Genomic DNA, 12609 nt, shown 5'->3' with positions numbered 1-12609 from the left:
GTTAGGAGCACAGTGCTCCTAAGCCAAAAAGTTAGTCTCAAGCCCTGATGGGTATACAATCAGACAAAAAAATTCTCTAAACTAAGCGGTTTTGATCGCGACCAAATCATTCTATCTTGTACTCATCTGTCCAGAGAATGGACTTCCAGAAGGCCTCTGGTTAGTCCAAGTGCTCTCTGGCACAGTTGAAATAAGCAGCTTTGTTCCTTCTTGAGAGCGGAGGCTTCCTTCAAGCAACCCGACCATGAATGTCATGTCTATTCAAATTTTGTCTGATTGTGTACGCATGTACATTTAGCCCAGATGCTGCCAGATAGGTCCGCAACTCTTTAGAGGTGATCTGTGGGTTGGCTATTACCTGTTTTTTTATTCTTCTGGTACTTTTTGGTGATAGTCTTGATGGGCGTCCACTTCTAGGCAGAGTTGCGGTCATGTTGAATGCCCTCCATTTGTACATTATTTGTCTTACAGTGGATGGATGGAGCTGGAACCTTTTGGAGATGGTCTTATAGCTTTCCCAAGACTGATGGGCTGTCAGTACCTTCTTCCTGATGTCCTCGGATATCTCCTTTCCTCTCGGCATTGTTGATCTATATGGGTACACCTTGGCACTACAGTAGTTTGGTTGGTTTCCTCTCTCTTTTACTCTGTGTTGCCCAAACCTTTTCCTAACAATGTCTCATTTGATTTGTTTGCTTAATTGACTAATTAAGACCTACAATTCTGTGCAACATTCGTGTTGCACATACACAACTAACCGAGTCAATGTAGACATAAAGAAGTCGTGTAGATAGCTGACAGGCTCCCAAGACGCCGCCATCTTGGTACTATTTCGAATCTACCGGTTATTCAACTCAAGCGTTGGTTGATCATCTGTCCATCATCGTATAAAGCCCACCCTGACAATTTCATTGGTGAGATTGTTTTGCTGAAAACTGATAATTTCTCCCCAATGGATCAGCGCCAGACTGAACTTCGCAGAACAAACATTTTGTGGGCGGGGTTCGGGCTGGTATCCAGGCTAGCAACTAACCTTCATCGCAAGGGCGAATCTAGGTTCCCATATTCTGGGGGGGCTAAGCTCCTAGATAAAACCTATTATTTTTTTCTTTTTACCCATTAAAACTAGGGGGGTCTGGGGGAATGCCCCCCCATTATCCTTTTAAATAGTGTCCTCTAGTGGGTTTTAAAGAGAAATTAACACATTTAGAACAATAAACATTTTGTCTGCTGAGATAGGTGCTAATTATACTGTAGCATGGAAGGAATTTGCAGCTCAAGTGAGTAGGTTAACATTGTAGGCTAGAGTTCACTAGCTAGTTATAGCTGGCGGAGCTACGGAATAGGGTAGCATACCCATAGGATCAATGAACAGGCATAATAAAAGAGAGCAATGACATCTACCATTAACTCGTGATGATTTAACCATTCAGTTTCTTTTATTATTTTACTAAACTTCATGTGCTTTACCTTTATATCCAGCAGCTGGTTATGGCAGCTTTCACCAGCTTGGGTCAGACAGTTGCTCCAAGTCTGTTTACTAGAGGTTATCGCTGTCTGTCTGTCTCGCGAGGCTCACTCACTCACTCACAACAAAACAGAGCCGGCGCTTGCCACAACAGTCTCATACAGGCGTGATTACTATGCTACTCAGGACTATTTTATTTCTAACTCTCAAAATGTAACAAAATAAGTTCACTTAATCAGTTGCAAGCAGTGGCGGCGCCAGAGATTTTTTTTCTGCAGGTGCTATGGGGGTGCTCGGAATTTTACCGAGGGTGCTATGAAATTAAGGTGATACTAGCATATGTGTCACATGGTTCTCTACTACAACACCTACCCACCATATCGGTTTACATGATTGCTTTCTGAAGCGTCTTTGTGGTCCATGAAAAGCACCACACAAATCGATCGTATTATTATTATTATCAGGCTACTTCCGACGGACACGCAAATAGCCGCGTTCATCTGCGTTCACTGACAAAATGCATGCAGCATGTTATAGATTCCACAATCCCAAATACTTCGCTAACAGTGGGGGTTAAAGTTTGCACTAGGTGACTGACCACCAAGCCGGCACTACCATGACTGACAAATTATTATACTAAACATAAATAGCTCAATACATTCTAAACTAAAAAGGGCAAATTAGAATAGCAGATAGGTATTTATAGATGGCCTTTAAACATGTCCGTACAAAGTGAGGCAATTCTATTCACATATCAGTGCTAAAACAGTCAAAGAGTCAGAAATGCTTTCAAAAAGTATATATTATTTCAGGTCACAATCAATTGAAACGTAGAAGCTTACGTAAACCTGGCTAGCACAGACCGCTCGCCCTAGGCTAGGCTAGTCTCTGATTTTTTAAGGCGGATCCAGAAAACCCCAAAAAGGACCGCATTCATTAATGTTACACATCAAACAAGACCGTTCCACCTTAAATCTTAATCGGTGTAAAGATACAGGCACATTTAAAAAGTGAATGAAACAAAACAGTAGGCACTCAAAACCACAATAATCAGAGCTAGATCACTGTATCATTGTACAATAAAACTTTACTTCTCAAAGAACAGGCAAAATGCTAACAAAACTATGCTGGAAAAGCCATAAGCAAAACCAAAATCTGGGCAAGCCAGCAGACCAGGAGTAGCATGGCTAGTACCCTCAGTAGAGGTGTAGGGTTCATCTCTTTAATCACGACGTCCCTCTTCTTCTAATAAAATGCAGATACCTTTTGCATTCAGTCTTCTTCTTCAACGTCACATGATTCTTCTACTCGTGAAATTTGGGGTATCAAAAACCGTTCCATTATTGTGAATTTGTTGATACTACCGCTTGACTGACTTTGACAGTGGACTTTCTCCTTCTATCGTCAGTGAACGTCAACGTTCACGCATGCAACCTGTCTGTGTCGTGCTACGTGAACTATCCGGTCATTTCAATCTGTCAATATTTTCTTTTGTGAATTAAATATTATTATCACACAATAAATTAAATTAAGCACTCAGAATGAAATTAAATACTAATTATAAATAAACCATTATTTTCTTGGGGGTGCTTTGGGGGTGCTATGGCTAATCTAGGGGGAGCTGTAGCACCCCCTAGCCCCCCCCTGGCGCCGCCCCTGGTTGCAAGGTGTGAATTTGACAATCTAAAAAAAAAGCCCCTGGTTTATGATCTATCATTTTATATTCTGATTTTATGATGCTACACGTTTTATCTGCTTACACGTTAAGCTCGGTATCAACTTACTAAGTCTGGAAAAAGACCTGTATGCTCGGCTGCTGGTTCAGTTTTCTCCGCTTCTTAAATAACCTTAATTTCTCCATTACTCTACCTCTACCTCATCTCCACCAACGTTACTTTCTTTGATCTCCACTGACTGACGAAAAAGTGTTAGGTAACCATGACAACGCAGAACGACGCGAGGTGGATTCAAACAAGTGTTCAAGTTCAAGTGTTTTTTAATTGTCACATACAATAAATTGAAGTGAAATGTAATAGGGTATATGTTCCACACTGTGCAAAAATAAATCAAATATAAAATAAATTAATTTATGAAGATAAAAAAAAATGTAATAAAATAACATTTAAAAATAATAAAAAATAAGGTGTTGAATTAAAAATTGGAATTTAAGTGTTTCACTGCCTATAACAAATTCACACAAGTGTACAATTAGGAGGGGGGAGTCACACACTTATGTTTTTCTTAACAAACGGAAATACATTGAAAATAAATAGGACATAACGAGAGACTGATCCATTGACAGGGTTCATAAACCCTTGTTACGCCCTTGGTTATAATCATCACGCAAAATGGTTTTCTGTGACCTGTAGCTCCAACTCATCCATTTTATGGGTGATAGTTCTAGCATTATACAGAAAGATGCTCGGAAGCGGTGGTCTACGGGGCAGCCGTGGCCAACTGGTTAGGGTTTCGGGCTGGTAACCGAAGGGTGGCCGGTTCGATCTCGACCAGTAGGAAAAATTTGGGCGAGGGAAGTGGTAGAGCACTGCTCTCCCATGCCCACATCCACGGCTGAAGTGCCCTTGAGAAAGGCGCCAAACCCCAATCACTGCTCCCCGGGCGCTCAAAGCAGCTCACTGCTCAGGGTTAGTGTGCTTCACTGTGTGCTTCACTGTGTGTATCGCTACCCTGGATGGGTAAAATGTAATGATAAAATACAGAGTGTGTGTGTGTCACTATCTCTGCCGTAAACAGTCACTAGGGCTCCTTTCATCATTTGTTTACGTAGCCTTGTAAGCAGACTTGCCCGGCATCCTCGTTTTTGCTTCCTGTCCCTATGACGCTTGCTAGGTCCGCCAACAATCCACGGAGACCCCCGGTAATCTTGCAATGTCCTCCGGTATTTTGTGGGTCCACTGAAAATTCAGTGTTACGGATAGCTTGTGCTGCAATCCATAGTCAGTTAATTAGCTTATTAGCTGCCAATAAGGTTATAAAATAATAGGTCATTTGCTAGTTAACTCGCTTTTGGATGTTATTAAATACACTTTTGATGGTATACACTGATATACATTGTCATTCCCACTACTTTATCAGGCTATTCACCATGGGCACAACAAGATATAAGGTGCAGTCTGTGATTCTGATCCATTTTGTCAAATTCAGCTGATTTCTCCTCACGGTCCTCTAGTGTTTAGTGTTTGTGCTAAAAAAGACTCTGGTGTTTGTACACAGTCCTGTAAATGGAAAACAAACATAGTGGCTTGGGCTGAGCCATAAACAATCCCAGCCAATAAATAATTTGATAGGCTGTTGAGGTTAAATATAAAAAACCTGTTAATAATTGTGGACTTTTTGTAAAAAGAAAAAAGCATGCAGCTAACACAAACACAAGTGTGTACTCACCAAGCACATAACAGACACTCCAGAACACTCACAGAACATATACTTACAGAACACACACTCACAGACAGATAGGCTGGACACTGATGTATAGGGTTTTAAACTCCATTTACCAGGATTCCCAGCTGCTCCCGGAAAGTGTGAGGGTTCTGATGTAGATGAACATCATCCAACTGCATCCTCGACTACAAATCTATTACAAACTATTTCCTGAAAATGTGACCAATTTGTTACATTTGTTACCACCCTGGCGGGTCTATGCCCCGCCCCATGGTATTTGCATGCCTGTTCTGTCTCTATCTCTAAAGCCGGTGATTGGAAACAGGTGTAGCAGGTGATTGGAAACAGGTGTAGCAGTGGATGGATGGGCTACAAAAGCCCTGACCAGATGGCAGTCGAGAGAGCTTTGGATTCCCGGCTTTTGGTTTTGGATTGGTCATTGGATAGTGATGGGTTGTGGATACTCGTTGGATTTTGGACCGTTGTCGTCGTTTTTTTTTATATTACCCCTGAACTGACTGTACATTACATCTTTTGGTTTGTATTCACAACACTGACCTTCACCACATGTTTGCTATAATTGTTATATAACTATAAACTTGTAACTATTAATAAACACATAATTATTATATTATTATGCATTCTGGGTGGCCTCCCCTTTATGTTTAATGCCTGTGACCTGGGCACGTTACACATTAGCCATGGACATTTATCAGCCAGCTATTATTTGTGTAAGAGAGAAACACATACATGTGTTATCTATTCAAAACAAAGCTAAGAAAAATACAGTCATCAGACAAATACGATTGTTGTGCCATTTATTGAATACATGTCAGTGAACACGCTGATAACTGGGTCATTAAATCACATACCACTGCAGATTAATCAGCTTTGTAATATGACTGGAGAGGAATAGAAAGATGAAGAGTTTAAAGAGCAAAGAGGTCTGTATGAATAACCTCTTATTTCGCCAGCTAGAAACACACACTTAAACTGCTATCCCAACACCATATGGTTAAAGTGCCATCCCAAAGTAAGTCCCAAACACAATGAATAAAGAAGCACATTAGTATCTATGAAGGTTATATTCATACTTGGTGTCAATTACACAATATTGGGTTGTTTGAAGGCCATTGCTGTGGATATATCAGAAATGTAACCAAGATCCGAATCCAATTAAAAACATAATAATACAATAACAATGTAACAATAATAAATCAAACTAATAACTAGTGACTTCAAGACAAAATTAAAACAATGTATAACCTGAATTTAAAAAGTAAACCTTTTTAAAAGGTGATTTATTCATTTTTTTAACTTTTTGAAAAATAAACAGTTACTGAACTATTAACTGTGTGTGTGCGTGTGCGTGTGCGTGTGTGTGTGCGTGTGGGTGTGTGTGTGTGGACTAAACTACTAACTGCCAGCAACAGATCCATAAGTCAACAATATTCTCAAAATCCCCCAAGAGTACTGAAGGGAAACACATTTCATTTCTTCAACATCTTAAAGACAATAAAGATAAAGACCATTCAACCTCAAGGGTCCCGAAACCGATTTGGTTAAAGCTAATGAAAATGAATGAAATAACCAAACAATAACATTTTTTTTAAATTGTCTGCACTGGTCACTGATACACATTAGTTTTGCAGACAAGAATCAGACATTTACACCATCCTGACCTGGAACTCATAAGCCATAATGTTGGATATGACAAATAATAACCATTTGACGTGGTTAACATTGCAATCTGGCACTTTCACTATGTTCACCCTCGGTTTGGTGAATTTAAAACACATAATCTCATACTGATGACGTGAGTGTTAACTAATTTAGACATGTTGTTAAATTTTACGATTATATTGAATCATATCCCTAACATCTGACACTTTTAAGCAGGAAAAATCAACACAAGAGTTATACTCTATTCTTAACTACTTGGTTCCTTATAATAAAAATTATAAAAACATAAAATGAGAAAATGTTACTGTTCATCCCTAACTAATTCTTATTCTTCATCGACTGCAAACATGTTATTAATAATGATAATGATAATACTAAATCACACTTATATAGCGCTTTTCAAAGTTCTCAAAGACGCTTAACAAACTGTGAGATCAAACAAAAAACAAACAATTAACTCTGTAATAAAGACATGTAAAGGTAAAAATAAAAGAATACAAACATGGGTTGTGTTTGTGTGTGTGTGTGTGTTTCTTCAGCAGTGGGTGACAGTGAGGGTCGGAGGCAGAAATAGGCAACCTTCGCATCAGGAATAATAGGAATATAGGATATTTACGAAATAGGAAATAAGGGATGTTTTCTGATCACAAAGGGAGATAGTTGAATCTTTTCAAAAATGGATATCTGTAGTTTGTGACTCTTCTGAGTACATGTGAATCACTATATTAGTTGTGTGCAGATAAGTAAATACAATTCTGATAACATTTTAACAAAGCAATTGTGATTAGAAACAAAACAGTTGGTCGCTCTTCTGAATATGTACGAATCACTCCATTGCTTATCCTTACTATTACCTTGATGTACACATGCACATTTTCTGTTGGTTTATTTCTTGTGCTCGTCTGCCATGTCTGACAGATATTCATTTTAGCCATCACAGTTGCATTCATTAATATGATCTGCAACATCTGAAACACCTGGAGTGAGTTCTTTCAGACACACTTCTCTCTGCTTATGACCCACTCACACACACACACACACACACACACACACACACACACACACACACACACACACACACACACACACACACACACACACACACACACACACACACTCACACTCACACTCACACACACACTTCTCAGTCTGCCTGAGATTTGTATGACCCCATGTTGAATGACTTCTTCATGCCTATTTCAGCATCGGTTTGCTTCAACTCTTTCCAGGCAGGTGGAATGTCTGCAGGCTCAGAACCAGCCCATTTAGCAAACTCTTCATTATATTCCTTTAGAACATATTTCCAGTAATCTGAGACCTGCATGCTTGGGTCTCCTGCTATCTCCCAATCGGGGTAGATTTCTCTGTACTGCTTATAGGGATGCCATTCACCACTTGTTTTTGAATCACTAAAACCCTTATCGCTGATCACTAAAGTTGTGCAAATGTCTAATACCAGCTTCTCTGAGGCATCCCAGTACCCACGTGCAAAAGCTTTAGATCGGTGCATGCTGGAGAAGTGTGTTTTGTGGTCCTGACCTCCTGCTTCACAGGGTGTCCCACAGAAGGGACACTGTTCCCCACATCCACACAGTCTGATGAAGAGCAGCTCATGGGGTTTAGAGGGCAGGTGTGTAATTCTTTCTGTGATGTGAGAGATGCCTGTTTTGTTGGCATACCCCTGAGCTAAATTCACTTCCATTTCCCTGATGAACTCCTTGAGGTTGATGGCAAACTGGTCTGTCTTGATATTGCTGAGAATCAAAAACATGCTTGAAGCATCTCTTGGAATGACCAGCTGACTTGTAAGACCAGACCAGAATTCTTCTACGAATGCCTTTATGTCCACAGTCTTTGAGCAGCTGTCGATTGTTGTAATTATTGTTTCAACAATTATAGAAAGGTGTTTTTCCTCCAGGCGTGCCATTTTTCCAGCTGATGACATTTCCTTAATGATTTCTTGCTGTATCCAGTTTTTCATAAATGTTTCATATGATTTTGTGTACTCCTTGTAGTTCTGAAACGAGTCCTCATGGAGCAGCTGCTTTAAAAGGGTATACTGGAAGTCAGTCCGTGTGCTGTAGTTCACTCCCTTATCTCCCATCTTCATGTGTTCTGCGATTTCATCTCCAAGATGTTTAGACACATAGTCCTCAACTGCTGGCTTCACACAGGTCTCTGTGAATTGTTTAGCTCTTTTCTGGCACTGATCTTGTTCACTGAATGATTCTAAGAAGTTTTTCAGAAATATGGGTTTAAACTCCATCAGACGATTCTGTGGGTCATTGCGGTCATTGAATTCCTTGTGTGCTTTCTGGAAGAGCCTCGCTGCACGGCCACAGACATGAACCTTAAGAGAAGCTTCACATTCATCACTAATCTGATGGTCTTTCACCTGGTCATCAACAGCCTTGAGGAGTTCTCTGATGTACGTCTCATGGTAACCTGTGTTGTTTCTCTTCATGGCGCTTATGTGATCTGAAATGAGGCTGTTACAGTGTCTGATGATACCGTCACAGATCTCTTGGATTTTAGGATTTTTGACATCACTAACAACTCTTGTTGCATATGAAGTCCAATTTGAAAACCAGTCAGATTGTACTATGAATTGCTCCTGTCCACTAGATATCAGATTAACTGTGTTGAGCATTTCTGAGACATGTCCACTCTTTGCACTTAAATCTGCTCTGAGCAGATGGTGCACATCCTGATAAACATTTATCTCTGGCATTGTGACTCCAGATAGCTCAGACATGATTTCATCCCACATGTCCTTAAATTCTCTGGTGAGTGCATCCTCGGATAAATCTGCTTTTGTCTCTCTACACTCTTTAAGCAGCTCACTGACCTTTTTCTCAATTGTTTCCATTTGCTTGTCCTTGATTCTATTCACCTTTTCCAATCCCTCTCTGATTTCAACAGCCTTCTCCAAAGAGTGTTTTATAGACATTTCCGTCTGTTTTCTGAGAGAGTTGGCACTAGTTCTGAAGTCCTGTGTGTATTTCTGTAGTAATCTGACTCTGCTGTCTTTTTTCTTAAAGTATTTGTCAAGGTTAGACAAGATTGTCTGCTCTTCCTCACGCAGCTTCTTTAATGCCTCATTTAACCACTCATTGAGCCTAGCGCGTAAAAGATTAATCTGGTCATTCTTTTCAGTCACTCCAAAATTGGATACCATTGTTTCCTTGCATATAAGCCAGTTGTTCATCTCAGATTGGAAAGACCACTCCCAAGTGTTGTACTGAGTGCATAAATCTGTGTATGCATCTGCCACCAAACTGTTCCTGAAATTAAAGATGAAGTTCTCAAATTTCACAGCATTCCACAAACCCTGAGTCCACTTGAGGAACTCTGTTGCATTATTGTTCATGATGTTATCAGATGTCTGTAAGGAATCAATCAAAGTCTTCTTGAGTTCATAGACTGCTTCACTGTAGCCAGCATTCACTGGGGCCATTGGGGGAGTTCCATGCCAAAGTCCAGGGATGTAGTAGCTGTCTTTGTCAGGATCATAGTCCATCACATCAGTGAACTTTGCATTAGCTACTTTCTTCTCCATTTTAGCTACTGCTCGGGTCATCTCATCCAGCTGCTCCATCAGCTTCTTCCTGTCTCTCATGTTGTTGTCATAAGCAGACATGTCTGACACATTTTGATGCACAAACAGACATCTGGGCTTCTTCCCAACCTCCTTCATCCTGAGAAAGGCATGGACCACAATCTGCAGAATGTCCTTCATCTCTGTGGAGTTCTCCATGGCAATATTGATGATGGTGATGTCACTGAGCCCTATGACCAGCGTTGCTAATTCGTTGTCATGTTCATAGCTTGTGTCCAATGTTGCCAGCTCAGGTGATTTTAAGCCCTCTGTGTCAATGACCATGATGAAGTCACACTTGAGCTCAGATCTGAGTTCCTCAGAGACTTTAATCAGCAGCATAAAGGCTCCTCTAGTGCATCTTCCACTGCTGACTGCAAACTGCACTCCAAACATGGTATTGAGAAGGGTGGACTTCCCAGTGCTTTGCACTCCCAGCACAGTCAACACCAGGATCTTACTCTTGGTGTCCACCAGCTGATGTAGCTGAGTCAGGACCTCTTTTATCCACTTCATTGGGATGTTCGATGCGTCTCCATCGACCAGCTCCACTGGAAACCCATCCAGCAGCATCTGAGCACACAGAGCAGGTAGGTGCTGGACTTGTTGTCGGGCTGAGTTGTTTTCTGGAAGGGAGCAAGCACACTCATAAATCTGGGCCAGCTCACGGAAGAAGTGCTCAGGACCCAACGAGCAGTTGGAGATTTGCTCATCCAAGTGTTTAATCTCCTCCTTATTCTGTGGCGTGTTTCTACAGCAGTCTTTGTACTGCTCTCTCAGTGTGGACAGGTTATGTCTCGAGAGGTTGTCAAGCTGAATCTTTAGCCACTTCAGGAAGTAGAGACGCTGTGTTCCTGACTCTGAGATTCCAGCAGTGAATTTCACCATGGCTTCTGAGAAGGCCTTTTCCTGCTGTTCCTTTCTGAGTTCTTCTTCTTTTGTCTTGAGTGAACTCTGGTAACCCTCTATGTCTTTGTCTGCATGACGCATTCTGCATCTCTCTTTTTCTATTTGACTGATTTCCTTCCAGATTTCACCATGTAAGGGCAAGTGGTCTTTCTTGAATTTCACAACATTCTGAATGATTCCAGTGATGCCTTTAGCATCTGTTCTCCCATTTGTACACTCAGTGCAGTCCTCATCAACCACAATACCAATACGTTGAGCAACAGCTGCCATGTCTTCCACCTTCATTTTAATTTGATTCTTTCCGATGGCTTTACTCACATGGAAACGCAATTTTTTTACAAAATCTGCATCATTCTTCTTTTTCTTGATGATCACATTGGTCTCCTTCACCTTGTGCTTCATGCATATATCCCTGATTGTCTCCTTGTTGAAGGTCTTACTGGTTACCAGGAACAGCTCAGCTCTGCTCTCTATGAGAGTGCTAAGGTCTCCCTTTAGGTCATCACTGAAGATAAAAACAGCAGCTGAGGTCTGTAACAGGAAGGACATCTGGGTCTTAAACAACTTGCCATCACCTCTCATATTAACTATGGCCACTGACTCTTTGAACATGTCAATGTTTGTGTTCCCACAGGGTAGATACCAGCTGACTTCAACCAGACCATCTGAGATTCTCCTGGGGATATCACCACACTCCATGTCACAGTGAACAAAGGTGTCATTGTGCTGATGAGGATTACTGAACAACTTGTTCAGAGTTTGAGATTTGGATAGACTGCTCTCTCCTAGTCTAACAAAAGACACCATGGGGATGTCCATTTCTACGACCCTGCCCTCTACAAATGTCCTGTCACCTGTTTGAGAGTGAGGTCTGAACTTTTTAACCAGGTCTCTCATGGCCCAGAGCATTAGCGTGCTCTGCTGTGTGTCACAGTTTGGCAGCAGCAAAGGAACAGCAAACTGGCACATGGACATTTTGGAGACCATTTCCTGCTGGAGGAAAGGATCTGAGCAGTGGAAAAGAGCAGTGATCAAATCTAGAGGATTTATGGCATTAGAATCATCAATGGGATGACTACAATCATTCATTGACTGGTCATGTTTGATATTTCTTGCATTTAAATTAGCCATCATCAGTTTCCTTAAGAAGGTCCATGGTAGCTGCTCCAGACTGTCTGCTGGTTTCTCAGTCACTGTGTTACTGTTGATACCCAGGACTGAGCTGAGCTTGAGCTTCCCTCCATGAAGATCCCCCAGGCCCAAGTTTGACAGCAGCTCAGGAAGGAGGAGTTCTGGGGGTGAAACATGTTTATTTTTTACTGGCTTACTGGATTGCATTGCTTTTATGTCTTTGTAGACCTGTTAGATCAGAAGTGTGGGATCACCGCTGATCCTGAGCTGATATCATCTTAATTACATTTATGTAGCCACAAAAGTAAAACAAAAATTAAAAAAAAATATTTAACCATAAACAGTATTCAAAAAGCCCCTTCTGCCCATTGCACAAATGCGGCCCTGGTCCTCCTCCTCAAAAGTCAATATTAAAATA

The 12609-nt window shown here is 41.0% G+C and overlaps 1 protein-coding gene across 1 annotated transcript; it reads right to left on the bottom strand.

Moving 5' to 3' along the window:
• Positions 1-7697: 7697 nt before the first annotated feature.
• On the bottom strand, positions 7698-12398 carry LOC308365550 (up-regulator of cell proliferation-like; the record flags this gene model as incomplete). The annotated part of the gene is made up of 1 exon (XM_080839019.1): positions 7698-12398. The coding sequence occupies one exon, from the start codon at positions 12396-12398 to the stop codon at positions 7698-7700; it is 4701 nt and encodes a 1566-aa protein (XP_080695145.1).
• Positions 12399-12609: the final 211 nt, after the last annotated feature.

This window comes from Sprattus sprattus (genome assembly GCF_963457725.1).
Source record: "Sprattus sprattus genome assembly, chromosome: 5".
Taxonomy (NCBI): Eukaryota; Metazoa; Chordata; class Actinopteri; order Clupeiformes; family Clupeidae; genus Sprattus; species Sprattus sprattus.
This window is presented reverse-complemented; position numbering and strand designations above follow the sequence as displayed.